The following is a 27,616-nucleotide window of genomic DNA, read 5'->3' as shown; positions in this document are numbered from 1 at the left end:
CTGCGTGCAAGCAGAGCACTAGACTGTAGCAAACTCATTTGGCAGCCTATTGCAGCCATAAACTCAGCTCTTAGAAGAGATTGAGATTTAGCTATTAAAGTACAGACTTCTCACTCCCTCCTCATCATCTAATCAATAAAAAGCAACTGTGGGGAAAAGGGGAAAAAAAAAAGCAATTCATTTTCTTGTGACAGTTTCAGAACTAATGTGAATTGCTTATTATAAGAGCTTTGTGTGCTACACAGTACTTGCACACAAGACCAAAAGGTCAGAGTTCAGCAAGGCTTCTTGTCAGGTTTGAAATGGTCAAAGCCTAATCAAGGTGATGAGCTGGGATGCTCCATGTTCAACACACAGCCAAGGCAAACAGGATCACTTCAGCTGGAACTCTTACCTTATAGACCTGCCCGTAGGTTCCATTGCCAACGAGCTCTACCAGTTCAAAGATTCCAGCAGGATCCTAGGAGAAAAGAAAAAGAATATTAAATAAGCAATATTTATAGACTTATGAAAAAATAAATATTTGATGAAGATCAACATTTTTCTGACAAAAATTTTGAGTGGTTTAAGGTTTTCAGGCAGACCTGGGATGGAAATTACAGGGACAATCTGCAGAAGTGTGGCACTGTCCAGGTGCTCTGTGTGGGCAGCCCCAGCAGTCTGGGCAGCACAGACCCACCCAGCACTGCCCACCTTCACCACCTGGGCTGGGAGATGCCAGGCAGGTGCTGTGAGTGAGCATCCATCCATCTGACTGTCATCTGCTCCATGAATGAACACTCAGTGCATGCTTTAAATGCAACAGCAAACATTTGCTACTAAAAGTCAGATTTTCTTATGCATCAGCTTTGGAATAAAACAAGCTAACTGCCAGGATGTCATTCTGGGGCTCAAAGCAGGGGTTTCCATGTCTGTTCCTGAGATCAGCACCATTAGTGTTACTCGATCTAAAGGCCATTTTTGGTTTGGAGCATCCTAGCTGTTGACATCTCGGTTTGTCAGCTGAGATGAGCAGATCCAAGGCAATGCTACATGAGGACACAATACCTTGTAAAGGTGACAACAAAGCACAAAACCCTGTCCCCAGATCCCCCTGCACTTGGCATGTGCCCAGCCAGGGGAAGTGCAGTCGCACACACACATGCACCCACCAGCACAGTCCACAGATGATATGAGCAGTGAGGTACGAGGGAGGGTGGGGAAAGAAAGAATAACCAGCGCTGCTATTTTCTCCTCTCGGTGGGTTTTCCCCTTCCAGAAGCTTTATTTATACTCTCCTGCTCCTCCTCCTTTTCCTGTACTCATCACTCCGATTTTGGAGAGCACAATCCCTGTGGAAGCTGGCGGCCATGGAGACATCCTGGCATCCCTGGGGTCTGTGTGTCCCTGAGCCCACCCAGCCAAGGGGTGACCTTGCCTCCCACACTCCCATCCTCATCCTCCCTGCTGGGTTTGGAGTCACTTGAGCTGCTGGATGGCTTGGCATCCCAGTGAGCCCAGGGACACCAGCTGCAATGCCAGGGGATGCAGACAGGTCAGTTGTCAGCTCCAGCAGGCCGAGGAGGATCAGCCAGCAGCACTCCTGAGGAGAGAGGAGATGGACACCCACCACCGCATTACAGACACAGAGGTTTCATTCATTACAAAGCTGCATGAACTCAAGATGCTTCTGGGCCCAAAAGTCAAACACAGGATCTTTGTGAGAAGCTGAGAAACAAGGTTCATCCAGTAGTAGTGCCACAAAAGTAAATTAATCTGAATCCTGACGTGGCTGGGGCGGCTTTCCACCCAGTCAGGAACACGTGCTGCCGTGGAGCAGCCAGGGTTTGGCTCCTTTGATCATTCATGAAATGCCACATCCCCTTCTGCCTGTTCCTCCATCATACCAGCAGCTTCCTCAGGCTGCCCCAGACGCCTGGGGGTACTCCAGGGTGGGAACCTCGCTCAGCCTTCAGTGGGACAATCTGCAGCAAAGGGCAGGGGAGCTGTGCTGGAGGAGCTCAGACACCACCCAGGACACGTCTGCCCTCCATCCAGACCCTTGGCCGGACACAGGGGAAGCTGCAGCACAACAGGTTTCCAGCATGAGCATCTCAGCTGGGTGTGGAGAGCCTGTGGGTTTTGCTGCCTTGGTACCAGGCAGGGAAATGCCAGGAATGGGTGGGAAAGGGAACTGACACCGGGTTTCCACACTGGGTGAGGAGGCGGGGGAGGGGGAAACATGGCAGCAGCTGCTGTTTATTTTTTGAGTTTCTTTCCTAAGGGTTGTTCTCTGCAGTGCTGAAACAACTCTGAAAGAGGCTTTTCCAGTGCTACAAGTATATCTATTTTTGAATATTCACTAGGAGATTAAGGCAGAAGAAAGCTATGCCTAGGGCATATACTCAGGAGGTTTGGAGAAACATCCAAGGATGCAGCTGGCCATTTATGATAAAAAGAACTCGTTTTTGCAATATATTTTCCAACATCTTCCTACAAATCCTCAAACTAAAGAGCACCCCATCCCACCATCCCAGGCTCACTGCTCTAACGTGTGCAAACATCGCATTTGTGGCTCCAAAAGGTTTGCCTGGGTCCATCCATCATCACCTGTGTGTGATGCCAGTCCCACACCTGCCTCTGCTGTGCGCAGGACAACTCTGTGCCAGCCAGGGGCAGCTCTGTGCCAGAAGGGCTTTCCCCCATTGCTCCCATCACCCACACCTTCCACTCCAGCTCCCACCAGCCAGGCAGTTTCTCTCCTGCCATGTCCTCTGTCCATCCTCTTTTCTCCCTGCACTTCCCCAGAAGCATTGTCAAGGTAACTGGGCATCTCAGGGCACAGCCAGGAGTGACACTGCTCCCCTGACTGCTGCCACAGGCAGCTCCACCTCAGCACAGCCAGCACTGCCAGGGAGCACAGGGGGCTGGATCTCTCCTCCCAGACATGCTGCCCTCTTCCCATGCAGCAGGCAGTCAAAGGGAAAAGCTTCTCCCCAAGAGCCACTATCACAGCCCAGGAATAATATGCTATTAATGGCCTTTCCAGAAAACACACAGCAAAGGATGGTGCGGGCAAGGAATAAAACCCTGCTTCCCACTGGCCTCCCCTAGACTGATTCATAGACAGAAAAGAGATTTGCATCTTAATGGATGCTGGGGAATAGGCTGTCCCTGGTACCAGGGGCACATCCTGCACATCCCACAAAGCCCCTGCTGAGATGCTGCAGGAGGGTAACAGAGAGCAGCAACAGCAGCTCGGGCAGGCTGGGGTGGGCAGCGAGGGAGAAACACAGAGAGGCACACAGCCTGGGTGATGTTAGCCAGGAGAAAAAGAAATCCACCCTGTAGAGCCCCAACCAGGACCAATCCAGGCCGAGCAGGGAATAATCTCAGACCAAATATAGCCTGTGCTGCAGATCAGGGCTCACAGCTGCATTGGCTGGGAGTGGCTGCAAAGTTCATCCCACAGGGCTGCTTCCAGCCTGGCACCTACCTCCCTGTGCTGATGTCCCCTCCCCGATCCAGGAGGGACTCACATGGGATAAGGCTGATGCAGCCTGGCTTCCCACACCCCAGAATGCCTTCACAAGAACTACTGTACCTCGTGTAACTGAAAACATCTGCACTGAATAACAAGCCCGCAAATAAAAGGAAAAAAATGAGGTGAGCTGTTAGTTTAGGCAAAGAAGGTGCATTGTTTAAAATGGGGGAGAGAGGCAGCATTTAAGACAAACCTACAAATAATGTTCAGGTCTATGTTAGCTTCACTCTAACTAGAAAAGGATTTGTACAGCTGTAATAGCACCAGGATTTTGCCAAGACCCCTTAAATTAAGGTAGGGTCCCTCCTCCCTCCCTGCTACTGCTACTCAGAACTTGTGCCAGAAGACACAGGAGCAAACTCAGGCTCTCCATAAAGCAGCAAAATACTCCATAGGACTTTTCAGCTGCCCATGGGATGGGAAATGTTTCACAGCACAGCACCTGCAGCAAGGGTTTTGCAGACCCAGTGTTCCTCCAGGCAGAGATGGGTTGGGACCTGAGGTCTCTCGTGCCAGGATATGACCATGCTGCCACAAGTAAAGCCAGGACAGGCTCAAATTCAAGTGGGAAATTGTTATGTTTCTCCTAATCTCTCAAGAAAATCAGTGGTAGTAACATTTCAGTGGCTGAAACCAGTTTGAGACACAGAAAAACACAGAGGCATCATCCTTTCCAGCAATATCATGGGTAAGGAAAAAAAAAGTCCACTTCATTTCAATAAACAGTGTATTTGAAACTGGTGCATTATCAGAAAAGGGACTTCTGTGTGTGGATGATAAAGCAGGATATTTCAAATTTCAGTAACAAAACAGACCTCCCTTTTGAAGGAGGGAGGACACCTTATCAGCATGGAGCACACAGTGGGGCTTGTGGGTTCCTGGTCAAAACTGCTCCCTCCCTTCTGCCTAACCCAGACCTCACAGAACTAAAGCTGAAAGATGTCCTTGCCCACACCATGATGTCTCAATGAGTCCAAGGCACAAAAGAGCCAACACTTTGCTTGAGGAGACTATTCAGAGAGCAATATCCAGGGCTAAGTCACCTCAGGGCCAAGGGCTGCAGGTGTGTATCAGTGTTGGCTCTGGTGAATGCTGAGTGAGCAGAACACAAGTTAGCCATCTTTAAATACCATCATGCAGGTGTCCATAAACACAAAAAATATTTATACACAGCCTGTACACCAAATCTGCTTGTTTTCCTTGAAGGAGACTCATTTTCTCCCTTCTAGCCCACACAAAAGGGATGTAACAGGAAGGGTTACATGAGGAGACAGTGGAAAGATGCTCAGGAGAGGGGAACCCAGGGGCACACCAATTAAACCACGATTGCTGTGGATGCACAGGAGGAGAAATCAGAGATTGGAGCCTCTGTAATCATTGTGCACTTAGTCCCCCAATTCTAGCAGTTAATGACAACTTTTGGCCAAAAATCATGGAGCTACCCAGTCATTAAGCAAATGCTACAACCTTAGAGAAGGAAAAAGCACTGTGTAACTGGATGCAGTGCAGTTATGGGTCAGTAACAGAGGAGTGTCCCCAGGCACGAATCAGCTAAAGCAGCTCTGTGGCATCAGAAGAGTTTTTTTTAATCTCCACCAAGATATAAAGCCTGAGCAATTAATGCTCCCAAGCATCAGGATATTATGAGCCTCTGTCTTACATCTCCATAATAAAACAGCCTCAACAGGAGATCCCACATAAACCAAAGCAGGCTTACAAAGTCATTTACTCATCATCCTCAACACGAGACCCTGCAAGCTCTGTCTGTGTGCAGCTCGCTCTGCCTAGACAAGTCCTGGCAGTCACAAGGACAAATTCTGGCACTGGGAAGCATCAGTCATTTTTTTGGTCATTCTTCCCAAAAAGCTGGCTTGTGTAAACTAATGGCAATGCCCAGGAGACCCAGACAGCCCAGGAGAGCCACAATCCACAGCTTGGCATGGCAGCACTGCCAGCTCAAGTGGCTGTCTGGAGGTGTCAACTGCCTGGAGAAAGCTGAGTTTTCCCACCCTCCCAAGCTCCAGCCAGAAGTGAAAGATCACTGATCCAGAATGTGAGAAAGGTTTTGCAAGAAATGCAGGAGAGACAGAAAAGCCTTTCAGCAGTAGAGTTCAATAGGCAAAACTGTCATCAGGGTAGTATTTCTGATTATGCAAAGCATCACTGCAATGAGTGCAAGGATGAAGCCTTTAGCTCTCACACTATACACCTGCCCAGATTTCATTTCTCCAAGGCCAAATGCTTGGGCTGGGCCACACTCTGTGAAGCCACCTCTCATGTTAGCAGGAAGCTCTAGAAGCTGTGAACAGCCATAAATCTCCCAGGCATCAGGACCCAGGTAACCTCAAGCTCTACAAAGCCCCCTGCTATTCCTTCTGAAGGCGCATCAGTTCCCTCGTTTTGCAACGCTTTCTGTGCTGGCTTCTACAGCAGGAATTGAAGCACTTGTGCAGTTTGACAAAACAAGGTCTGGATCACCTTGGGGAAGTTACCCCAAATGACACGGTTCAGAGAAAAATAGAGGGGTTTGAAGAGCACTTGAAGACACAGCTGCTTTTTAGTAATCAGCTGGCTGTCTCCATCTCCAAGGCACTTCTAGTTAACAGCCCTGTGAGTAATATGAAGACAGACTGCACAAGCCAGGAGAGGATTGTTAATATAGCTGCAGACAGCAGCAAAGCAGGAAGGCAGAGGCCAAGGCAACAAAATACCGATTGAGTCACTGGGAACTTTCTAAAAAATAGGTTGGTGACACAACCTTTTTTAAGTTTCAACTGCACAGACATAGCCCTAAGCCTGCCCATTAATTAAAGCGGTGCAAAAAAACTCAAAAGGCTGCACAGGTATTTTTGAGATAAAAGCCAAGCAACGAAGCAGAACCATGCTGGACTACTGGATATTACTCAGCCCTCACAGGGATTGCTTAATCTCACGCCTTCTCCTGCTAGCTTTGGTACCTTCCCCTCCTTCGCCCACCCATCCAGAGACTCACAAAACAAGCTATCATCAATGCCATCTACCACTGCACCTCCTGCCTACTCAAGCAATACAAGCTGCTCTACTTGGAAGAGTAATAATGAACTCCCCAAGGGCTTTGTTTCCATTTTGAAGAAGCAGTTTGTCCTCCCTCACCCCCAAACATCCAGCTCCGTTAACTTAAAAGAAGATGTTAGTCAAGAAACAGCATTACTACAGAGCGTAAGAAAAACTGCTCTCAAAGCTAAGTTATTAACAAAAGAAAAATTGCTCACCTGGACAGCTGAGAAGCCTGTTTACAATTCTATTTGAACCACTCCTCTGCAGCATCTCACCAGGAGATGCTCTTCCAGGCCCTACTGAGTGCCACATCTGTGCTCTGTCCATTCCCCCTTCCTAAGCCATAAATCCACTCTCCCAAGTCTCCAGCGCTCTCCTCCTCAACTTCTCACTGTAATAAAGCTCCAGCCACCATGTGAGCATCTCTATCCTTTCCAGAATGTTAAGACCTGCCAGTAGTTGGCAGCAGCAAAATTAAATAAGAACTAATCACCACACTGGGCTTTTCAGTCAATAAAACTGTATTACTTCTTCAACTATTACCTGTTCAATTTAGGATGTAAGTGTGGATTTGTAGCCCCCAGCCAGCAAAGGAATAGCCAACACCAGTGCTAAGGCAAGAAAAATACAAAATCCCCTATGGATATGCACAGTTCATTCCCACTTGATTCTGCAGAGGCCAAGCCAATGAAGCTACAATAAACTGAGTATTCCAGATTTCCTGCTCACAGACTCATACTTGCACACACAAAATTAGAGCTCTTCTGGCCTAGTTTCTCCTTTCTAGAACGTCAAAAGAAAAAGCAGCCATTCTGTACCCTCTCCACAAATATGATATGTGGGAGCTCCAATTCTATAAGGAACACACATACCAACCTGGATAAAAATGGGTTTTTTCCAACCAAAATTATGCTGTTGTAGCACTGTAAATGGTGGGTCCCACAGCCCAAGGTGCAGCAGTGATACCAGGAGAGGACAACGATGACGTCTAAAATTAACCTTCCTCCAATGCTGCATGTCAGAGCAGTCCAGGCCAAGGAAAAGCCACACACAAGCTACACATTTACATTAATCAAAACAAGAAGGGTCCAAGCCTCCTTCCCACTCCTTCAAAAGCATGACCAGCAACATGGTGAGTCCACCTCTCTTCACTCAAGCAAAAGGCAGCAAGTTTTGACTTGAGGCTAACGAAAATGAACTTGTGTCCTCTGTGAGTCTCAGGTGAGAAAATGCTGAGATATTCACTAACCCTCAAGACAACACAAATGTACTTATTCTTCATTTGAAGTTAGCTTCCCTCCAAAGCAGCCATCCCTCTCACCCTTTTAAAGCTCTAGAGCACATTCCACAGATCACCAGGACAGACTTCATGAATTGTTTGCAGCTGTATGACAAGCCCACCTTGCAGTTCACAGAAGACTGTTCATCTAGAAGAGCCAGAAGCCAATCAGACCAGAAGTACCAGCAAGAGCACGACTGCTAAGAGAACCCCAAGGTTTTCAATGCCTTGCTAGATGAATGCAGCCTCAGTGCCATCAACCCCTTCAACATATGCCTAATTCAAGCACACAACTTCAACGGGGCAATATATAAAAGGTTTGGCTGAGCTCAGTGTCTCTAAAAAGCTGCAGTGCCAGTTATAAATCACATCTATGGCCCCCAGAAGATCTAAAGTCACTACCAGTATTGTACCACACTTCTTCAGATGCATACATCAATTGGAGCACAGCAGCTGGACGCTCTCCTCACTGGAAGTCATTTGTGTAGTTTCAGACCAATAAGATATTATTCCTAAATGTTTAGATCTCATCCCTCTGAGAAACAGAGTTTCAACCTTGGCCAGCAAATGTCTGCATCAAGCTGAAGTCGTTACCTACCACTAAACGCTGTTAAAGGTTTATGGGGTCTCGGAGGAGGTGGTTTAATTACTTACCAAGGCAGCTGTTTTGGGAACTACAGCCTCTTAACATCCCAGTCCTGGACATGCACTGTGTAAAGCACGGCTGCTGCCAAGCTCATGCCAAGAGAAAGGAGCACCCTCCCACACCCAGGCAAATATTCAGTCTCCAGCAGCAGGTCACGCTTGTGGCTGCGCCTGTGCGTGTCTGCAGGGGTGGCAGAAGCCAGTCTGCACCTTCCTGAGGCACTGCTGGACACTCCAGCTTCTGCAGCCCTCACAGGAGGCTGCTGGGGCCACGATCTGGGATCACCTTTGTCAAGAAATGACAGCCTTGCTCCCTCCTTGCAGTGAGAGTTTGGTCAGAGGGATGGCTTAAAACAGGAGAACGCCTCACTCCCAGATGCATTTTGGAGGAAGAAAAGAAAAGCAATCTTTAAACTTTTGCTTTTTTAAACCAGGATGGTTTTGTACCTCTCATGTCTATTTTTCAGTCATGGTTGTGTGCTGAGCTGACCAGAAAACCTGTCAGGGATGGAAGGGTTGCAGCATCAACAACCCACAGACTACAGACTTCAACAGCAGAGTGCAACAACCAACACACAGCCTGGCATGCATTCCAGAAATCCCTGAATCCCACTTCAGAGCAGGTGTCATTACTTTTCAATATTTTCTAGTCCCTATACACATGTCTGGAGAAACACCACCTCCCTGCTGGATTCAGATGAGTTTCTCACATCAGCCCAGTTTTCACAGATCATCTGGAGATGGAGTTATCTGCTGGTTTCGTGTTTTTCAAAGAGTTTACCCACAGCTTGTCACTTGTCATCAGCTCCTCACACTTGGTTCTACAAGGGTTGGTTAGCAAGAAAGGCAGTTAACTCTCCAGTGGCAATAGTTTCAAGAAAGGACAATATGGGGAACAAATCACTTTGAATTATTGAGCAGAACTCTGCAGGATAGATTGCAGAAAAAACCTAAACCCCACAAGTATACCAACAAGCTGCCAAAACCTTGTACTATAAACTCTCTTTCACACTGAATTGTCTTTGACAAATCAGCAAAATTATTTAAAAGAATATCAAATATATGTTAATTTGCACGTTTCAATTTAGAAATGCATCTCACCCAAGAGTTAAGATGTGGGGAAGGGGAAAGGAAGGCTTCTCACCCTTTTTCCTACATTTCACAGGCTGTCTCCAGTAATGGCAGACACGGCAGGAAGTCTAAAAGGTTGGTTATGACAGAAACTCAAACTGAGTGGAAAACAAGGTCCCACAGCAAAAAGCAAGCTCCTGCCTGATCCACACCAAAAAACCAGCCTAGAATAAGGGTTGATCCACAGTTGCTGAAGTGATTAGCAAGAATTTTTTGCCAGGCTGTGAAGTATTTTTCCCATTGCAAGTTTTCACTATTTCTTGGTACATTTGTGAAACAGCCTCAGAAATTGAGGGAAATACTTTTTATTTCAAACCCCAATGCCCCAAATTAGTAAACTGGGCAGGGGCACACAGGTTATTTAGTTTAGTTCCTTTGATATCTGCATTACAACAGCACTGTGGATGAGACAAAGTAGAGGGACGTTTCTCCCAGATATCCCAGGAAGATGTGCAGGTTTTGCTTGATGTCCTGTACATCCAATCACCACATTTTGCTTTAGAGTACCAATTGTGCTCCCTGTCAAATTAGAGCCCTGTGACACCTCCCTGCCTTGGGAGCTCTCTGCTAGCTCTGGTCCCTGGAACCAGCTGTGACATTATCTGGCTTCTTGCAGAGCTCCACAATTTTTTATTAGTTCACACAACCAGGCTGAAAATGTTAATATAAACACACACACAGCAGCTAAGCAAGCCCTGTAAGACCACAGGGACCAGCCTGCTGAAGACAGTACAAGACAGGAAAACAAAGCAGGCAGGGAAGCCCATAATAATTGGAATTTCAACTGAAAAATCAGACCAAACCCTCCTGGAGGCACAAGGTGCCAGCATCCACCAGGCACTCATCTCAACCCAGCCCACAGTCCTTCCCCACAGTCAGGAATGGGGTCAGCTCTTCAGGGCCACCTCCTCCAACCCAAGAGAGACACTGCACATCCCCACGAGGATTTGGCCCACAGTCATAAATGTGAGATTAATCATGAGTGTTTAAGGATCTGAAAAGGGGATGAGAAACATTAGTAACTGCTTCTAAATTAATTGCCGTTATTGTTATTTGATTTGCTAAACTCTCTGGGGCTAGATTTTATTTTAGAAAACTACGAACATATCAGATTAATCAACTTAAAATAAATGGTCTTGATTTATTTATTTCTGCTGCATCTACTCCTCTTTAGGCTTGGCAACTCACTGCATTCTTTCCATCCTGTGAAAGAAAAAGAACAGGGGCTTTGCTTTATTATTATTTTAAAGGAACCTCTATGAAGCTTAGCAGTTCTAAGAGTTTAAATCATGGCAAAACTGTGTTGTGAAGGAGGACAAGTGCAAGGCTGGGGCTGGTTTCCAGACTCTGCAGGCACCAGCTTTGCAGTAGGAGCCCACCAGCAGAGTCACACCACACAGTCCAAGCAAATCAGATCTATTCCCCAATAATTTAGGCATCCAAAGAGTTGAAAGACACCCTATCAGGTTTCAACAGGGCCTATCCCAGTGTGAGGCATGCTTCTTGCAGAAAAGTCCTGCTAGCAAGGAAGAAGTTTAATCTCTTCTAGCCAGATTTTGCTGTTTCTGAATCCTCTGGAAGTTGGGTCAGCATCCTTCCCCGCCTCCTAATCCCCTGTCCTCAGCTTTAGCAATGCAGCAGTGCCTCTGCCAGCAAACTAAAAAGAAAAGCCCTCACATATATTATGCTGAAGAATATTAATCTTGTGTTCCATAGAATATTAAGTGGATTACATCTACAGCCTCCAAGGAGAAAAACGTTGATTTCCATGTACCTTGTGCTATTATTCACCCCTATTAGTTTTTCCTACCAGCCTGACGTTAGTCATGACAATTTCCCATTAATTAGTGCAGAGCTCAACTGGCTCGACAGACCAAGCAATGAGAGCAAGGGTGGGATTTCTCCATGGCCACGAGGCAGATCAGACCACAGCTGCTGCACAGGAACACACATACAAGGTGAAGAACAAAGCCAGCTTTGGGTTTTCTTGGATGACTTCCTGGTGGGATCACCCTTGAACACCAAGACCTTTTTGTAAAGGTAACAGAATACAAAAGAAAATTGCTGACATTGTTTGAGACATGCCCTTAAATGAGGCACAGCAAACAGGGAGAGATGGGTGGTTCTGGCCCCTAGGGAATTGTGGCTGGGGGAAGAACTCAACACAAGCTTGAGGTGCCTGTTCTCACATCCAGAAAGGAGCCCTGTCCCCAGGCTGAAGGGGAACACCACCTCCCAAGGGTGAACCCACCACGCCTGGGTGCTCCCACCCATGGGGACCTGCACCAGCACCAGCACCTCTCCCAAACACCCTCCTCAGCACAAAGCCCAGCCCTCTGCTCCCTCCAGAACCATTCAAACCATTGCAAAGTGCCACCAGCTGACTTTACTAGAGTTTTACACTTTCTCTGCAGAGGTGTTAATGACTCTGAAAAAGCACAAGACTGGGATAAGCAGCTTTAATACCATTTAAATGCTTACGATTAGGAGAAACAAGAGAGCCTGCAAGGGCCAGACTCTCAGAGGGCGGCACATCCACTGAAGCTCATGTGAGAGGAGTGTAAATTACTCAACACGGAGTAAGCGAGATCAAAGCCACTCCAAAAAGATGCAACCCACTGACAGCGATGCAAACTCAGCCCAAACTCTACTGAATATTTCACAAGCAGGCTGATGAGTCTAAAAGGCCAAACAGGGTGTTCTGATGCTGCACAAAGCAAGGAAGGAAAGGAAATCTCAGGACATGTGTTTTGTTCTCGACATATGACCAAGAACTCAGCTCTGGCTTGATGCACAGAGACACTGATACTTTCTATTGACAACTTGTTGGCCTGTGCAGAGAAGAGAATCACAACTCAGCTGCAATTCCTAGATTCCATCCTCTTTTTTATAGTTCCTAGAGTAACTTCAATTCTACACAATAAACAGCAGAACAGATAAGAAAAGCTTTATCAGATGAAGTAGCTTACAGCTTCCCACATGGGCAAGACAGAGAGCTAATGGCTACAGAAGCAGATAAGGATGCTCATAACCAGAAATCAAATCCATGTGTTTCAGCAACAACACACCACCACAGAAAGCAAAACAAACAGTACAAAAAACTCTGCCAGGCCACCCTAAATCCTCAGAAAGCATCACTTCATCCCTCCTTGCAGACCCAGCTGGCCCATCATTGCCTCTCCTAGTCAGAAGGGAGGGAGATGCTGCAGTTTCATTGTAAGCCAAATGCAGCATCTGCTCAGCTGAGCTCTGATCTACCTTACAGCCCCAGGCCCCAGTAAGGAAGACAAACTACTACAACATGATGATACTTTTGCAATCCTTTCCTTCTCTGAAGACCTGTGTCAAAAGGTAATACTCATTATGCAGGGAAACCAGCTCAACTATCAGCTTTCCCAGACTGCAAGTGATGTAAAGCCTGGATGGATCTTTTGTTAGGGTAACACCAAGTACTATGCAACTACAATCCCTTTAGCACCCACCCCAAGGCCCCAACTCCAGTGCCACATCTCATCCCTGCCAGGGACCCAGACTGTTCAGTAATATCCAAACTCACGGTAAGTGCTGGCAGTGCAGCTGCACCCTGGGTTCTCCATATCACTTAGTCTAAACCAGAGACACAGAATGTGATCCTCACCACTGAGCTGCTCCAACAGCCCCAACCTGTTGGGTATTATCTCTTCATCTGATTCATCTCCTGAAAATTGACGCCTGCAAGTTATTTCCCTTCCCTCATGTCCCAAACATCATTCTGTGTTGGCAAGTATACAAGAAAAACATTTATCCAAAGGAATTTGCTCATCATGACTTGCAGACACTAAAACCACAGGTCATCTAATCTTAGGAGAGCACAGTTTAATGGCTACAACACGGGATGAGAGGCCAAAGGGGCTGACTTCTACTCTGAGCTTTGCCGGGGCTGCATGACTTATATGAATCTAAGGAAGATGTTTGACCACTCCTCACCTTGATTTCCCCTGCTGTGAGACTCTCCTAGCATTCCTTTCCTCACAGGGGATCTTATCTATAAAGTCCTCATTAGCATGTGAAAAGAGTTATGGATCTCCAGATGTGTACATAAGGAAAGGCCTGATGGGGTGGAGAAGCAGCACTGGCCGGGCAGCCTGGGAACACATCCTCTCCAGTGTGCTCAGCACACTCCACATCTGTGCTTAGAGAAACACATGAACCCTTTCCCCCTACAGGGAAGGGAAAAAACAGTCATTTCCTTTTTCTTGAGAAAGCTCAGAGGAAAGATTATATTCTGCATCTCTTAAGGAGGTCAAGGAAATCATTCAAGATTTCCCCAACAGTTTCAAGAGAGACCCCACCATCTCCAGAGAGTCACCTGCAGAACCACCTCACAGGCAACCCCCACAGAACAGGATAACCCTCCCTGTCCCATCCTTTCTCTGGATGCCACTGAGTGGCAGAACTGGACTGATCAGGAGGAAAACTAGAGGTCTGCTCTCAGTGTTCTGCAAAATCTGGAGGTGAGGAAAATCCAGACCTGGCAGAGGTGAAACCAGAGCTGCACTGCCAGGCTCCTGCTGGGGGCCAGAAAGAACTTCCTCTGGTATTAAACAAACCTCCACTTGGAAAACAACTGAGTATCAACAAGCAAGCTAGTATTTCAGCTCTTTGGGGAAGGAAATTGAGTTATCCCACTGGACCTGCTCCTGTCTTTCCCAGCTGTCTCAGTTAACCTTGAAGGCAGATCATACCAACCACACCAGTGCCAGAAACAGCCAAGCACCAGCTGGAACTGCTTCAGTAGAGCAAGACCTCTGCCCCTAAGATTGGTCCACAAACCTCCTGCTTTCTCCCAAGTGGCAAAAGACAGTGAAAGACAGAAGATATGTACACTCTGGTCTAGCCATGTGGAACAGAAAGGTCTCAGAGGAACAACTGGCGCAAGAACTTGAAGAACAAACAAAAAAGGCTCAGCTCTTTTTAAGGGGAAAATGTCCCATTGTTCCATAATTAATGGAAAGCAGAAGAGCTTTTATGGACTCATTGAGAAAGGAGGGTGAGCATTAGAAAGCACTTTTCAGTATTTCATGATCACAAGGTGAGCTGCTTGCATAATACTGACAAAGAACATGAATGCTGATATCACAAGGCAGTTATGAAACTTGGGCTTTAAATACTGAATAACAATAACTCGGTAATTAAGTCTCATAAGTAATTTCTTTCTTCTTTTTTTTTTTTTTTTCTCTTAACTGCAAAGTAGATGCTGCAGCCTTCAACTGAGGTATGACTGTCCCCTCTGGCAAGGTTTACACATAATTCCTGTCCTCTGCTCCCACCACCTCACAGCACCAGGGATCCAGCCCAGCCCAGAGCCTCACTGTCAATCACATCTCTCCTTCAGACCTCCTACTCCTTCAGGATCACAGCAAGGGTCATGCTGTGAACCTGTGAGGAGCAGGAGGATGAGGAAATAAACCTGAATAACTGCATTCTACCATTTAACTGCTATACCCCCAACAAGCTCTTCAGTCTTCCTCATGTTTTTTGACAGAAACACATTCTTGTGAATTACTCCAGTGTGACCAGGACACACAGCCTCCTGAACAAGGCACACAATATAGAGCAGCAAAATGTCATGAAAATCAAGGGCAAACGAACACAGAGACAGCCCCTCCCCCTAACACCACTTCTATTTTTAGGCAGCCATATTAGCTTGGAGCAGTTTTACTCGTTTCTGATAATGAGCAGAGCTTTTGCATCTTCTCTCGAGGACATTTCATCTGTGCAGGCACTTTCCTTTACACCAGCAGCACGGAAGAGGTCACGTCAACACGCAAAAACAAACCCACAACTTATTGTGAAGGGGCCTTGAGAAACCAGCTGCAGCTTTGAACTTCTGCCCTTTCTCACTGGACAACCACACTGCTCCATTTTTGAGGGGTATGTTCTGCCCACCTGCAAGGCGTGTCTCCATTTCAATCAATGATAAACCTTTGCCTTTTCAAGAGGCACAGGGAGAGCTCCCGAGAGCTCCCACAGCAGCAGGAGCACTATGCTAAGGCAGGAACTTGATAAAGAATCAGGTGATCATTATCAAATGAGCAAGACAAAACAGATGTGTTCAAGATCTGGGTTCCACTGCGCTGGCAGTTTATTTTCAAGAAGTAACATTCCTCTACCCCTCAGGGACAGGTATTCCTAAGGTACTACAGAAAATTTTCTGCAATGCAACCAACTCGTACATTCAATGTCCTTGATTGCCTTAGGCTGCCTTGATAGGAACATCCAAGTTTAAATTCTCTTCCTTCAGGTCCATTCCTTCTCATCCCCTCACAGCTCAACCTTCCTCCACAGCCCTTCACCACCACCCTCCTGTCTCCTTGTGCCCACACTGGTGCTGCCTAAGGCAGCAAGATCCTGTATGGACACCAGCCCTGTCTGGACTGCCAACAAAGGCAAAGTCCAGAGGGAAAGATACACCTTGGAACAGGTGGCAGAAGAGAGGGATGGCAGAGGTAAGGCAGCTTCTCACCTGGAAAGTGAAAGCATGGCCCAAGCAGCTCAGGGATGTCTGTTTTATCACTCAGGGAAGAAGGCAGGCAAAGCCTCACACATACATCTCCATTTTTTCTTCTGAATTTTCAATAATCTACTTGAAGTCTTCTATTTGCCCTTTGGATTATGCTCTTTCAGGAAGACCTTTTTCCATGCTTTTCTACAATTATGAGATCTAGGGGAAAATGCTCCCCTTTCCAAGTTCACGTCTGGTGTCAGCACTTCACTGAATTTCCTGGCTACAGACAAAATCATGAGGCTTTTGTCAATTGAGAGGCCCCTTCCTGACCACAGGACCTGGTCACCTCTTGGCGAGCTCCAGCCCCTGGTCACAAGCACCCTCACACCAGGCTCTCGCTTTCCTCTGTGGATTGTGAAATCTCATTTATTGAGGAAAAACACTAATTCAATAAGAGGAAGTATTTAATACAGCTAGTAGATGATTAACGAATGCTCAAGTCAATTGCTGCAGGAGCACAGTGAGCTCCTGAGGCCATAAAAACTTCTCACACGTCAGAGACAAGGAGTTCACGGGGAAGCTGTGCCTGGCCAAGCCCTCACTGCATGGGACCACAGGGCCACAGGCTGCAGCTCCTCACCTTTCTCCCCCAGGCTCCTGGCTGCAGGTCTCCAGCCCAGGGCTCCCCATCAGGGACACCCCACAGACCTTCCCAGAGAGTATTTTATTCCTACCTTCACGTTCTCCCATCAGCCAGCAAGACTCCAAGACCTCCCTCCCCATGCTCTGCAAAGGTTTTGTGCCCTGTGCACCCATTCACCCACCTCCCTCCCTCTGTCCCACCAGCAGGCACTTGTCCTCTGGTGAGCCAGCTGAGCCAGCTGGCAGGAAGGAAAGTTATCAGGGTCCCCACCCTCGGACAACAGTATGTCAAGGCAGCACTGGGAGGAGAGCTACACCATGTTTTCTGGCTTTTTCAGAGCATTTCTGCCCAGGACCTTTGCCTTTTCATGCCAGAGTCACCTAGAGCCGAGTAAAGGTGCTTCAGTGCTCTTAAGTATCAGTTACTTCTAGACAATAATATCCTGAACACCCGTCCCCCTCCTGGCTTTTATAGAAGTGAAGAAGTTACAGGGATTTGGCACTTTCTCCTTAACAGGCCATCATTAACAAGTGACTCATATTATATTGCAGCGTGAGTCATCTCGGCAGAGGTCACAAGCGTAAGTGACAACTAGTCTTCAATTATTTCCTTCAAGTTGAATTAAAGGTGTATTGTTATGCTAATTTTACATCTGCTCCATCCTATCTTTCCTTCCACTGTCTCCAGAGCAACCTGGGATTTCACACTCATGGTCCAAACCACCTCTGGAAGAGCTCTTTAACCAGGGTGTTGTTACAGGTTACAAAACAGGGAGATGCCAATGGAAAGTCTTCTGGATGGGCTTTCAGCTATGGCAACTAATAGATAAGACAGCTCTCCATCCATCCATCCATCCGTCCATCTGTCCGTCCATCCCTGCTCTGCAAGGACAACGAGCTGCTGTCCCTGCCATGTTCCTGCTTTTCCTGCTTTATTGTAGCAAATGCTCAGGAACCTAGGGCTTGCCCAGAGCTCAAACACAACCACCTTGAGGCTGCCACATCACATACCTGGCTCCAAGAGCAGGGGCAAAGCTCAACAAGCAAAATCACTTCAAACTATGCCCAGCATCGTATGAATATTGAAGAAATTATTACATGCCTGGTGTAAAAAGGGGCATTTTCAGCCATTTTCTGTTTTCTGGATAGGCAGCCCCATATTTCAGCCACTCCTCTTCAGAATGTGTCCATCACACGTCCCCAACCAGAGGACTGGGTGCAGACAGCATCCCTGCCAAGGCAGGGCACAGTCACTGAAGGACACTTGACTCAGAGAACAGAGTTTTGCCCATTAGAAAACACAGCCATTACCAGCCTGGTCACCAGTGCAGCATTCTGTTTACATTTATAGCAGTCAAACACAGTCCCACTGGCTGCGAGGATCACTTTGGAGAGCATTTGTAAACTGCTCTCACTACTGGAATCCCATTTAGCTATTATAGCCTCTTCAGCCATACTAACACACCGATCCCCACAGAATAGCAATGGGAAGAGCAGAGTCATCACACTATTTACTGAAGCTAATCAATACATAAAGGCTGAAGATTTATTGCACTGAAGACAGCCTGTCTGCATGGCCAGAAAATGCATTTAAAGTCCTTTTCATTTTGTTGCTTTGGCCTCTGGTTCTTCTCTAAAAACATTTGCCTTGCACACCCATCTTTCTTTACTCCCCATATGGGGGCACCTGCAGACGCATGAGAGAAGCCCCTTCCCCAAACACCTATCGTGAGTATTCAACGAGCATAAAATACAAACCCCACAAGTTTAAGGGCACTGCACCTTCTTTTCCAGCCATGTTTCATGGCTGTTTGGCATCTCCCATCTGAGTGAGTAGCCTGGAAAATTCTGGCCTGTTTTGAAGGTCTGTGTGCCAGGTACAGGGACACAAGCTGTGCCACTCACAGCCACACCCTGCTGTCCTGTTCCACTCAAGAGGGACCAGCTAGAGCCATGCTTATTCTTATTTCTATACATTATCTTAATACATATAAATAAAAGACCTTTGTAAGTGCCCTGCAAAGCCCACAGCATATCTGACCTGCTGTGTTTTGGGGATGACCACCCACAGTGCTGAGATACCACCAGAGCTTCACAACTGCTGAGCCACAGATGGGGAAGTGCACTGAGCTGCACCATCAAAGCTCATTCTCTGGTTTCTCTTGGCTCATGTTTTGGGGAGAAGTAGCCTGGTGGGCAACAGCCATGAGGCTTAGAGCTCCTGAAGCACTGATGTCAATTAAAACAATCAACATCTGGCAAGTAGACACATTTGTTTTGGTCACTGTATCAGATATATGGCCCCCTATATATATATAGTAATATATATGGTTATATATTACTTCTATGTAATAGAAGTACAGAATGATTTTGGTTGGAAGGGACCTTTAAGCTCATCCCCTACCATGGGCAGAGATGCCACCCACTAGACCAGATTGCCCCAAGCCCCATCCAACATGGCCTCGAACATTTCCATGCAAGGATCATTTACCATCTCCCTGAGCACCCTGTTCCAGTGCCTCACACCCCTCTTAATACTGCCAAGAAAAACCACAGTGAGGTAGGGAGGAGATCTGCACCTCCACTTTTGCCAGTTTATCTCTAAATCACACTAAGCTTTTATGCTTTTGTATGAAAGAAAGAGGAAGAGACAAATATATTCTGATGTACAGGGAGATTTCTATTGTTGCCTGGACATCAAACAGCACCCAATTAGTCCTGCAAGGATCTGACCCACAAATTATGAAAATAAATGCCTCTGAAGCTTTGATCTCTTGTATTTCTATAGCATGCTACAGCAGTTATTAGACACATTTTATTAGGCTCAAGCTGTGCGATCTTTTCCTCAGCAAAGGCTCTACCACCTCCAATGCATCCCAAAGTCACCATCCAGGGGATTGGGGGCATGATCCCAAACAGTCACTTCTGTCATGCATTAAACACATGATTCAGCTGGCAGTAGGCTTTTTCCTGCTGAGTTTCAAAATTAGGAGAAAAGGGAATTTTTAAAAGGAAGGGGAGGGGAAACTGTCAGCCACATAAATTTTTTACTTTATTTGTTAGCTTATAAAGGAATATGCATGTGAGGCAGTATCTCTGGTTTTTAGAGTGCTGCTTTTAGAACAATTTACTGTTCTGAAAGCAACACTTTCTGCACCCTGAAATACCACTGCTGGAAGGAGCAAGTAAAAACTGTAACAGGAGGTTTTGTGCACTCTGAAGCTGCAAACCACACGGGCTCTCACGCAAGCAGAACACCCACCCTCGCTGCAGCAGGAGCACTCAGAACCCAGAGGATGTTGAACTTGCATTGCTCAGGCTCTGCTCAGAGGAGCAGCTCACTGCTCACAGCAGCACAAACCAGGCAAGGACTGTGCCTGCCAGAGGGCAGGGCTGTTTTCACCAGAGTGCATCCATAGGATGGATGGGACCGTGTCACTCACCAAGGTGACACTTCAGTGACTGGCAGTGGATGGTGTTTGCATGAAGCCATCAATACCTGACAGGGCTGCTGTGGCAGAACAGAGCTGGTTACCCACAGCAGAGCAAAGGGAACACCTTCTGCTGCGTCAGGGTAACTCAGCTTCTGAGTGTGGAGCAGGACACGCTGCTGGCTCCCCTTGGATGGAAGCAGGAGCTGGTATCCAATCCAGCCATTCCAGTGCTGCCTGCATGATTACCACCATTTATTACCAACACACAACCTTGAACTTTTGGCAAGCACTGCAGCAGATTAACACAGAAAAGTGACATTCTGCATCAAAGAGAAAGGTTTTCTGATTGACCATTACAAAATAAAAAATCAGGTGTGCAGAGAGACCAAACTGAGTGCCAACTAAACTTATCAGTGTTTTCCAACCTTGGTGGCTTTTCCTCTCCTTTCACTAATGAGCCACTGCAGGAGCTCCCCAGGGCTGGGGGCCAACATGCTGGGCATCCTCATCCCACTGCAGAAAGGAGATGCCCAGCCCCTCACAGGGCTCATGTGGAAACAGCCATGGAGGAGGAATGCAGGGAAAGGGGGAATATCCATTTGCTAAGGACCATGTTCCTTAACCAGCACTCCTTTAGAAATCATGAATGATTTACATTGAAAACATCAAATCCCACTTACATAAGTTGCTTTCCTGAGCCCAGAGCAGACTGACCATCAGTTTCAATGTGCAGCCACAGTTCAAAGTGACAAAACAGGACAGGAGAAGGAGGCTGGGGAGAAGGAAATTAAAGCTACTGGCTTTGTAAGTGGGAAACACAACCTCTCAGTGGAGCTACCAATGACTTAGGCTTGAGGGTTTTAATCTGCACCCTGCTTTAATGGCTATGTGAAAGGTAACAAAGAAGGCACCCAAGCATCAGCAAACGGAAACCTCACGTCATGGAGGCTCTACACCTGCAGAGCAGTCAGGGCCAAAAGGGCCACCAGAAGGGAGGAAGGATCAGCCAAAAAGCCCTGGGAGAGCAAACGTGGGTCTGCCTTTCACTCCGTGAGGCTCCCGGTCTCTTCTGTAGCTGGCAGCAAGGGAAAACAAGATGTGTGCTCCACTGGCAGCCCAGGGCAAGCAGCTGCCTTCAGGTGGTAGGTCCTGAACCCTCAACACCATCCTCCACACCCCAAGGCACAAGAGTTTCTGCCAGTGCTGTTTCTCCACACCACGCACCCCTTTGAGTGGTTTTTTACCTGGGGAAGCACGGGGAATGTAGCAGGATTCTAGCCCTTTATATATGAGGCATGAAGAATGAGACAGGGATCAATACCCCGTCCTTGGTCTGCAGGTCAGAGTCAAAGAACTCCCACTGGTGTCTCTAATTACCCTTGCAAAGGGTAGGGGTGCCTCAGGAGGATCAGGCTGGGGTTTGCAGGCAGCAGCTCAGAGCCTGAGCCCAGGAGGAGACTGCAGCTTTCGCCTGACCTGGCCTCACATGAACGATGATTTCCAAGGACACCTCTTCCACAGCTGGGTGATTCATCCGTGGGGATTTACATACAGATCAAATGGAAACTGCTTCCTCCCTCACCCCATACAGACTGTACCACTACATCTACAAGCCTGGCAGATAAAAAGTACCTTCAGGTAGCAGGGTTAAAAACCTCCTCTAACTCCTCCTTGTCACATGGATTAGAAACAGACCCTTTATTTTAAATATGCACACCAATCAAATGCTCCTTTTGTTGCTTCAAAGCTTGATTCAACAAAGTGCTTTGTGCTCAGACTTCAGCCTGCTCAAGCATACATTTTGCCATAAATTCACTCCAAATTATTAATTTTTATGGCTGCTCAGCAAAGGAATACTAGAGAGAACTCTCCATGTCTTCAAAAACACCAAATACTGCTGTGTTGTGGAAGAATTGCAAAGATGAGGAAGAGTCACCAGTGCTGGAGAGTAACTGCAGAGGAGCAGCAGCTGGGCTGCACAACTCCAAAGGCAGAGAAAAGAATACAATCAACCCCAGAGAGAGATTTGACAGAAGACAAGACCCTTTCCCTTTTCAGGAGCACACACAGGAATATGCATAGGTGCATAGAGGATATGTTTGACACCAACGCCTCAAGGAATGGAGTTGGACACTGCCATCCCTTTGGGGTGATTTAAATTAGAGGGAAGATTTAGATTAGATGTTAGGAATAAATTATTTTCTCAGAGAGTAGCACTGCAACATAAAACCCAGAGAAGCTGTGGATGCCTCATCCCTGGAATTGTTCAAGGCCAGGTTGGACAGGGCTTGGAGTAACCTGGTCTAATGGAAGGTGTCCCTGCCCATGGCAGGGGTTTTGGAACTAGATAATATTTGAGGTCCCTTCAAACCCAAACCATTCTATGACTCTGTGATTCAGAGACCAGTATTCTCCTGCAAAGTTTTATGGTTTAAAACTCAGAAGGCTCCAAAATAGACAAAGCACATGGATACTGTCACGGTCCATAGCGTACACATGCACTGAATGACACTGCAAGACGACAGGTGAACTCCCTGACAGAATACTCTTGAGAGTGTCTTTCCTCAGGAACTGTGAATTATATATTTATTTGTTGAATATCTGCCCCAAATTTTGCATGGTAGCATTATCATGTAAAACACAGCAAAATAAGCTTTACATGTCTATTTTTTAATCTTCAGAAGTCATCTCTAGTCAAGTTTGTTGTTCCTTTTTCTATTTAGGAAGGTGACCTTTACAAAAGCTGCCCAATTTCTGTTGAGCTCCCGAGTTCTTTTAAAAAGATGCTGGAAGAAGAAACCTAAAATAATGCTGCCAGAGTAATGCTCCTGAGTAGTGGCTTGCAGTGCTTATCCCCCATCAGAGATTCTCCTGAATCTTTAATGATGCTGAAATATGCCATAAACTGACAAAGTTCTAGAAACAGGACAATGCCAGCATGTTTGAGTTTTGTGGGTTTTTAACATGTCAGCTTTTATCTTCATTGACAGTGATCAACTAATGCAAACAAAGGGCCACTGAAACTTCACTTCTATACAAAGCAAGCTAAAGGAAGAGTAGTGACATTTTTGGGTTTCATCCAATTCTTCCCAGCAACAGCTAATACTCACCAGCTCCTTAAATTCTGTGCTGCCTTCTCTCCGAGCCTGAGCATTAAAGGCCAGGCTTTTCCAAAACAACAAACGATTTTAGGATACAGTTTCCACAAAGTGCATGGTCAGCACTTCACTAGAGTAAATAACAAAAGCTTGGGGTTTGTTAATGAGTTCAAAACAAAAGCAACGTCCAGGTACATGAAGGACACAATTGCTTCTTCCCTAAAAAGGCTCTTTTTAAACTCCCTGCCTTGCAGGAAACCCTCAGCCAAGTTGTACATCCCAGGTGAGCCTGGTGCCCTATGCCCAGGGCGAGCCCCTGCCTGCAAGACAAGGAGCAGCTTTGAGCAGGGGGGAGTGCTGGCCCCAAGCCAGACCCTTCCCAGGGGTTATCAGCTCCCTGGGAAAGGCTTTCCTCCCTGAGATCTTTTATAACCTCCCACACACCTTGCAAAGCAACTCAGACGAATCCAGCTGTGGCAGGTACTGCCAGAAGAGCCCACTGCCACTGCTGGTACATCAGCCAGAGGCCCAGCCCTGCAGATGGATGCAGCAGAGGAAAAGCTATTGACCTGAATATTTGAGAAGGATCAAGGCCACTGCCTTCAGCAAGAGCTGACAGGCTCTTGCATTTGCTGAGACAAAAAAAAGAGGGGGGAAAAAACACCAACCCAGCCCCATCTTTCTGCTCTCTCCTATTGGGATCAGCTGTGCATTTACCACCAGAGACCATAGCCCACTGCATCCCTCCTCACACTCAGTCTCATTTTATTGCAAAAATCTGCTTCTCCAACACGCCTGTCAACAGCCTGAGCGAATCCCCATGTTAATCATTATTCTGCTAATAACACTGCCAGGTCATCCAGCTATTAAACATGCTGAGTGGACGAGCAAAAATATCTCCTTGCCCATACAAAAGAACATTATAATGCAGTTTATCTTATCCCCTTGTCAGTATAATATGCAGCGCTACCTGTTTGATGGCCTCATTGTTTTAAATTACACTTTTCTGCAACATTAACGATCCTCATTACCAGCACCACCACTGGAAGATCTCTGGTTTAGGGAATCCTTCCTATCCTCTGCAGCCACAGGGGCACTCCTGGGTACCACAGCAGTGAGCACAGTGCCCAGTGATGGATAGAAACATGTCACAGAGAAGGCAGGAGCCAGCCCCAAGTGTGCTTACTCGATGCACCAGGCCGTGCATTTTAATCAGAATTCAGTGCTTTGTTCCTGGCCCAGCCGCCAGCACATCAGGCAGATGCACTGCTGTGGTGGAGCCCGACTGTGTGGCCAAAATAAACTCTACTGTGGCAAAAACAGGAGCTCCTGCCACCTCCTATGTCACCTTCCAGCCCAGATCTACAAATCCCACCCCATAAGCCCGTGGGCAGCAGAAAACTGAACGGAATGATGCTGTGCAGGGTTCTGCTTGTGCTCAGCCTTCAACAGCACACTGCCATCCTGCAAATCCATCTCCCTTCCCTGGGACAGCAGCAGGGAAGCCAAAGCAAAGGACTGGGCAAACTAGCAGTCAGAGGTCCACCTTTCTTACAGATATTTGCCTGTGGTTCATAAGCCCCAGCCTCCTGGAACATTTCAGTGACTCAAACTCAGAGATAAGCGTCCTGAGCGCTTCCTTTCCGCGCTGCTGGGAACAAATCATCCCCTTCACCAGATTTTTGAGTCACTACCTGCTCCCAGCATTTCACAGAGTCACCCCTCACCCCTTTCAACACACAACCAGCACAAGAGCAACATCTCTTCCACCCAGACTCATCTACAAACCCACAGCAATGTGACACTTCTTTTCTAATATATAAAAATTTTGCAAGGCTTGGGGAATTACTCCTCCCTGCCATGTTTTGTGCTCAGGCAGCAAATTTACTATCGATTTCTGAATCAGACCCCATGGAATGATTCACGCTTCGTGCCCCATCTGCTGAATTTACGACCTTTAACAATTATTCTAAGTGCTGGAGGAGCTTAGTTTAGAAGAAGATCTATTCCTTGGCAAATTAAGCTCCTATTCTTGTCTCGCTTGCAAACCACCACATCTCTCATCATTTACAGGCAAGTGCCACGGCATGTCTCTGGCCCTGGGAGGGGGCAGAGGTCGGAGTGGCAGCAGCAGAGTGGCCACTGCTGGGCAGGGGAGCAGGGTTTTGCTGTCCCACCCCGCTGTGGGTTTCAGGTCCCCTCGTCTCCGGTTACCCTGAAATGCCAGCACTGCTCTGCTCTGCCGCTGGGTCTCAGGGGGAGGGAGGGAATATACATTTCCTCCTAAAGCGAAAACAAAACCCTGACTGTATCTGGTGTGCATTGCTATATAAAAAGCCACAAACAGAAGGAAAAAAAAAATCAAACCAACAACAACAACAAAACCTCCTAGGCACGTGTGGATACAGTTTTAAAAAGAAATGGTACCCTAGTTTAAATACACTTCCCAACACAGTTGTTAAAAAAAAATTTAAAAAAAAGAGGACAGGGAAGAAGGAGAGGACCCCCTCCTCCCCAAATGATACTGTTCTCCTGGATTAACTCCGCCGGCTTCAGCAACCTTTCTCCCACCTAAGAGAGGAAACCAGCTACAGGTCTGTTTTTAAGGCAGATGGTTCCCCCATTCCAATCTCATCTACATTGTGTATTGCTGAGCAATCATTTACACTATTAATCAACCAGAAACTCACTAGAAAGAAAGTAGGGCAAGTGAATAAAGATAGACTTCTCCTTTTTTTTTTTTTCTTGCACTGAAGCAAATAATATTTCTAAAAATACACTTGTTCAAGTCTTCAGTGGATTCTGCTCGATTTTATTTATTTGTCTATGCAGCGGGTTGCAAGGAGCAGCCTGGCTGCTGCCTCCCGCATAAATGCTGTTTCTTTCAATGACTCCCCATGCTCGTTCCCAGCGAGCTGTCCTTACGGCCAGAAAGATGGAGAAGCGGGGGAAAGGAAGAAAGTTACAGGAGAAATGGACCAGGGGGAACATCAGGCCACAGCCCACGCCGAGGCTGACACATCTGACGAGCCTGACATTTCAAGGGTACATGCTGGGCTTCATTTTCCAGGGGGGTGAGGAGGAGGCAGCGCGCAGGGACACAGCGGGAGAGGGATGGAGAGAGGCTGCGGGGCGATGCCCGGCCCCCGAGCCCGGCGTGTCCGCCTGCCCCGGCGCGCTGCCCGGGGGGACATCGGAGCGCGGAGGGGTCCGGGCGAGACCGGCCCCGCTCCCCGCTCCCCGCTCCCCGCCACGGGGACCCGCCCGGCCGCACGCACCCGCGTCCCCGCGGCGCTGCGGGGTGCGCACACACGGACACGGACACGGACACACGGACACACCTGCGGGGACACGGCCGCGGCGGGAGCGCACACACGCACACACACACGCACACATACAGACACACACATGTGCGGGTGCACACACGCGCACACATGTGCGGATGCACACACGTGTGGATGCGCGCACACGCGGCGGCGGGCACGCACATGCACGCGCACAGGGCTATCTACCCGCATTTACATACGTGCAGGCGCACATCACACACACACACACACACACACACACACCGAGCCCCGCGGACCCCAGCCCCATCTCCCCGCCACCGGGGGATGGATGGATGGATGGATGCATAGGTGGATGGGTGGGTGGGTGGATGGATGGATGGATGGAGGGATGGGGGGTGCCGCTCCCGCATGCCTCCCCGCGATCCCCGGCCCTGCGCCTCACCCGCAGCGCCGAGAGGTCTATCTCGTCCAGGCTCCGCGCCGGGGAATCGCTCGCCATATTTCCGCCGCCGGCCAGGCGGCCCCGCCGCCACCGAGCGGGCAGTGGCGGCCGCCGCGGCGCTGGCGCTATTTAACGCCTCTCCTCATGCGGGGCGCCGGGAAAGAGAAGCCACCGCCGCCGCCGCTGCCCTTCCGCCCGCAGCGCGGCTGCCTAAGGGCGGCCAGGCAGGCAGGGCTCGCCGCGGGCTGCGCCGGGATGGCGGCGGCGGCGGCGCATCGCCGCGCCCGCCCCGCACCGCGCCCGCACGGCCCCGCGCCGCCCCTGTCTGTCACCGCGGGGGCGGCGCCCGACCCGCCGCCAGGGGGCGGCGCCGCGCGGGGGCGGGCAGAGCCCCCTCAGGGGCGGGGGGGGCTGCGCCCGGAGCCGCCGCGCTGAGGGGCGGCAGGGGACGGAGCCTGTGCTGGCCCCGGCGCCCTCGCACGGAGCGGGCGGTGGGACGCTCGGGGGTGCACGCCCGGTGAGGCACTATCGGGCTCGTTCAGCTCGCAGATCCCCCCCGGACACAGAGCGGGCAGAACGGTCCGGGCGTCCAGGTGGACCCGGGCGGAAGGG

The 27,616-nt window shown here is 48.2% G+C and overlaps 1 protein-coding gene across 4 annotated transcripts in view; it reads right to left on the bottom strand.

The window, feature by feature from the left end:
• Positions 1-27,347, bottom strand: part of TNIK (TRAF2 and NCK interacting kinase) — a 149,934-nt gene extending 122,587 nt beyond the window's left edge. For 3 of the 4 annotated variants that reach the window (XM_063408279.1, XM_063408282.1, XM_063408280.1), the window contains exons 1-2: positions 27,005-27,346; positions 395-460 (exon numbers count right to left, since the gene is read on the bottom strand). In XM_063408279.1, the coding sequence (XP_063264349.1) occupies positions 395-460; positions 27,005-27,061 (123 nt within the window). In that variant the 5' untranslated portion in view covers positions 27,062-27,346. Of the gene's footprint in view, positions 1-394; positions 461-27,004 lie in introns of all 4 variants that reach the window. The other variant, XM_063408281.1, reaches the window with a different exon arrangement.
• Positions 27,348-27,616: the final 269 nt, after the last annotated feature.

This window comes from Prinia subflava, chromosome 11 (assembly GCF_021018805.1).
Source record: "Prinia subflava isolate CZ2003 ecotype Zambia chromosome 11, Cam_Psub_1.2, whole genome shotgun sequence".
Lineage (NCBI taxonomy): Eukaryota > Metazoa > Chordata > Aves > Passeriformes > Cisticolidae > Prinia > Prinia subflava.
The sequence above is the reverse complement of the archived record's forward strand: the minus strand, read 5'-3'. Positions and strand labels throughout refer to the sequence as shown.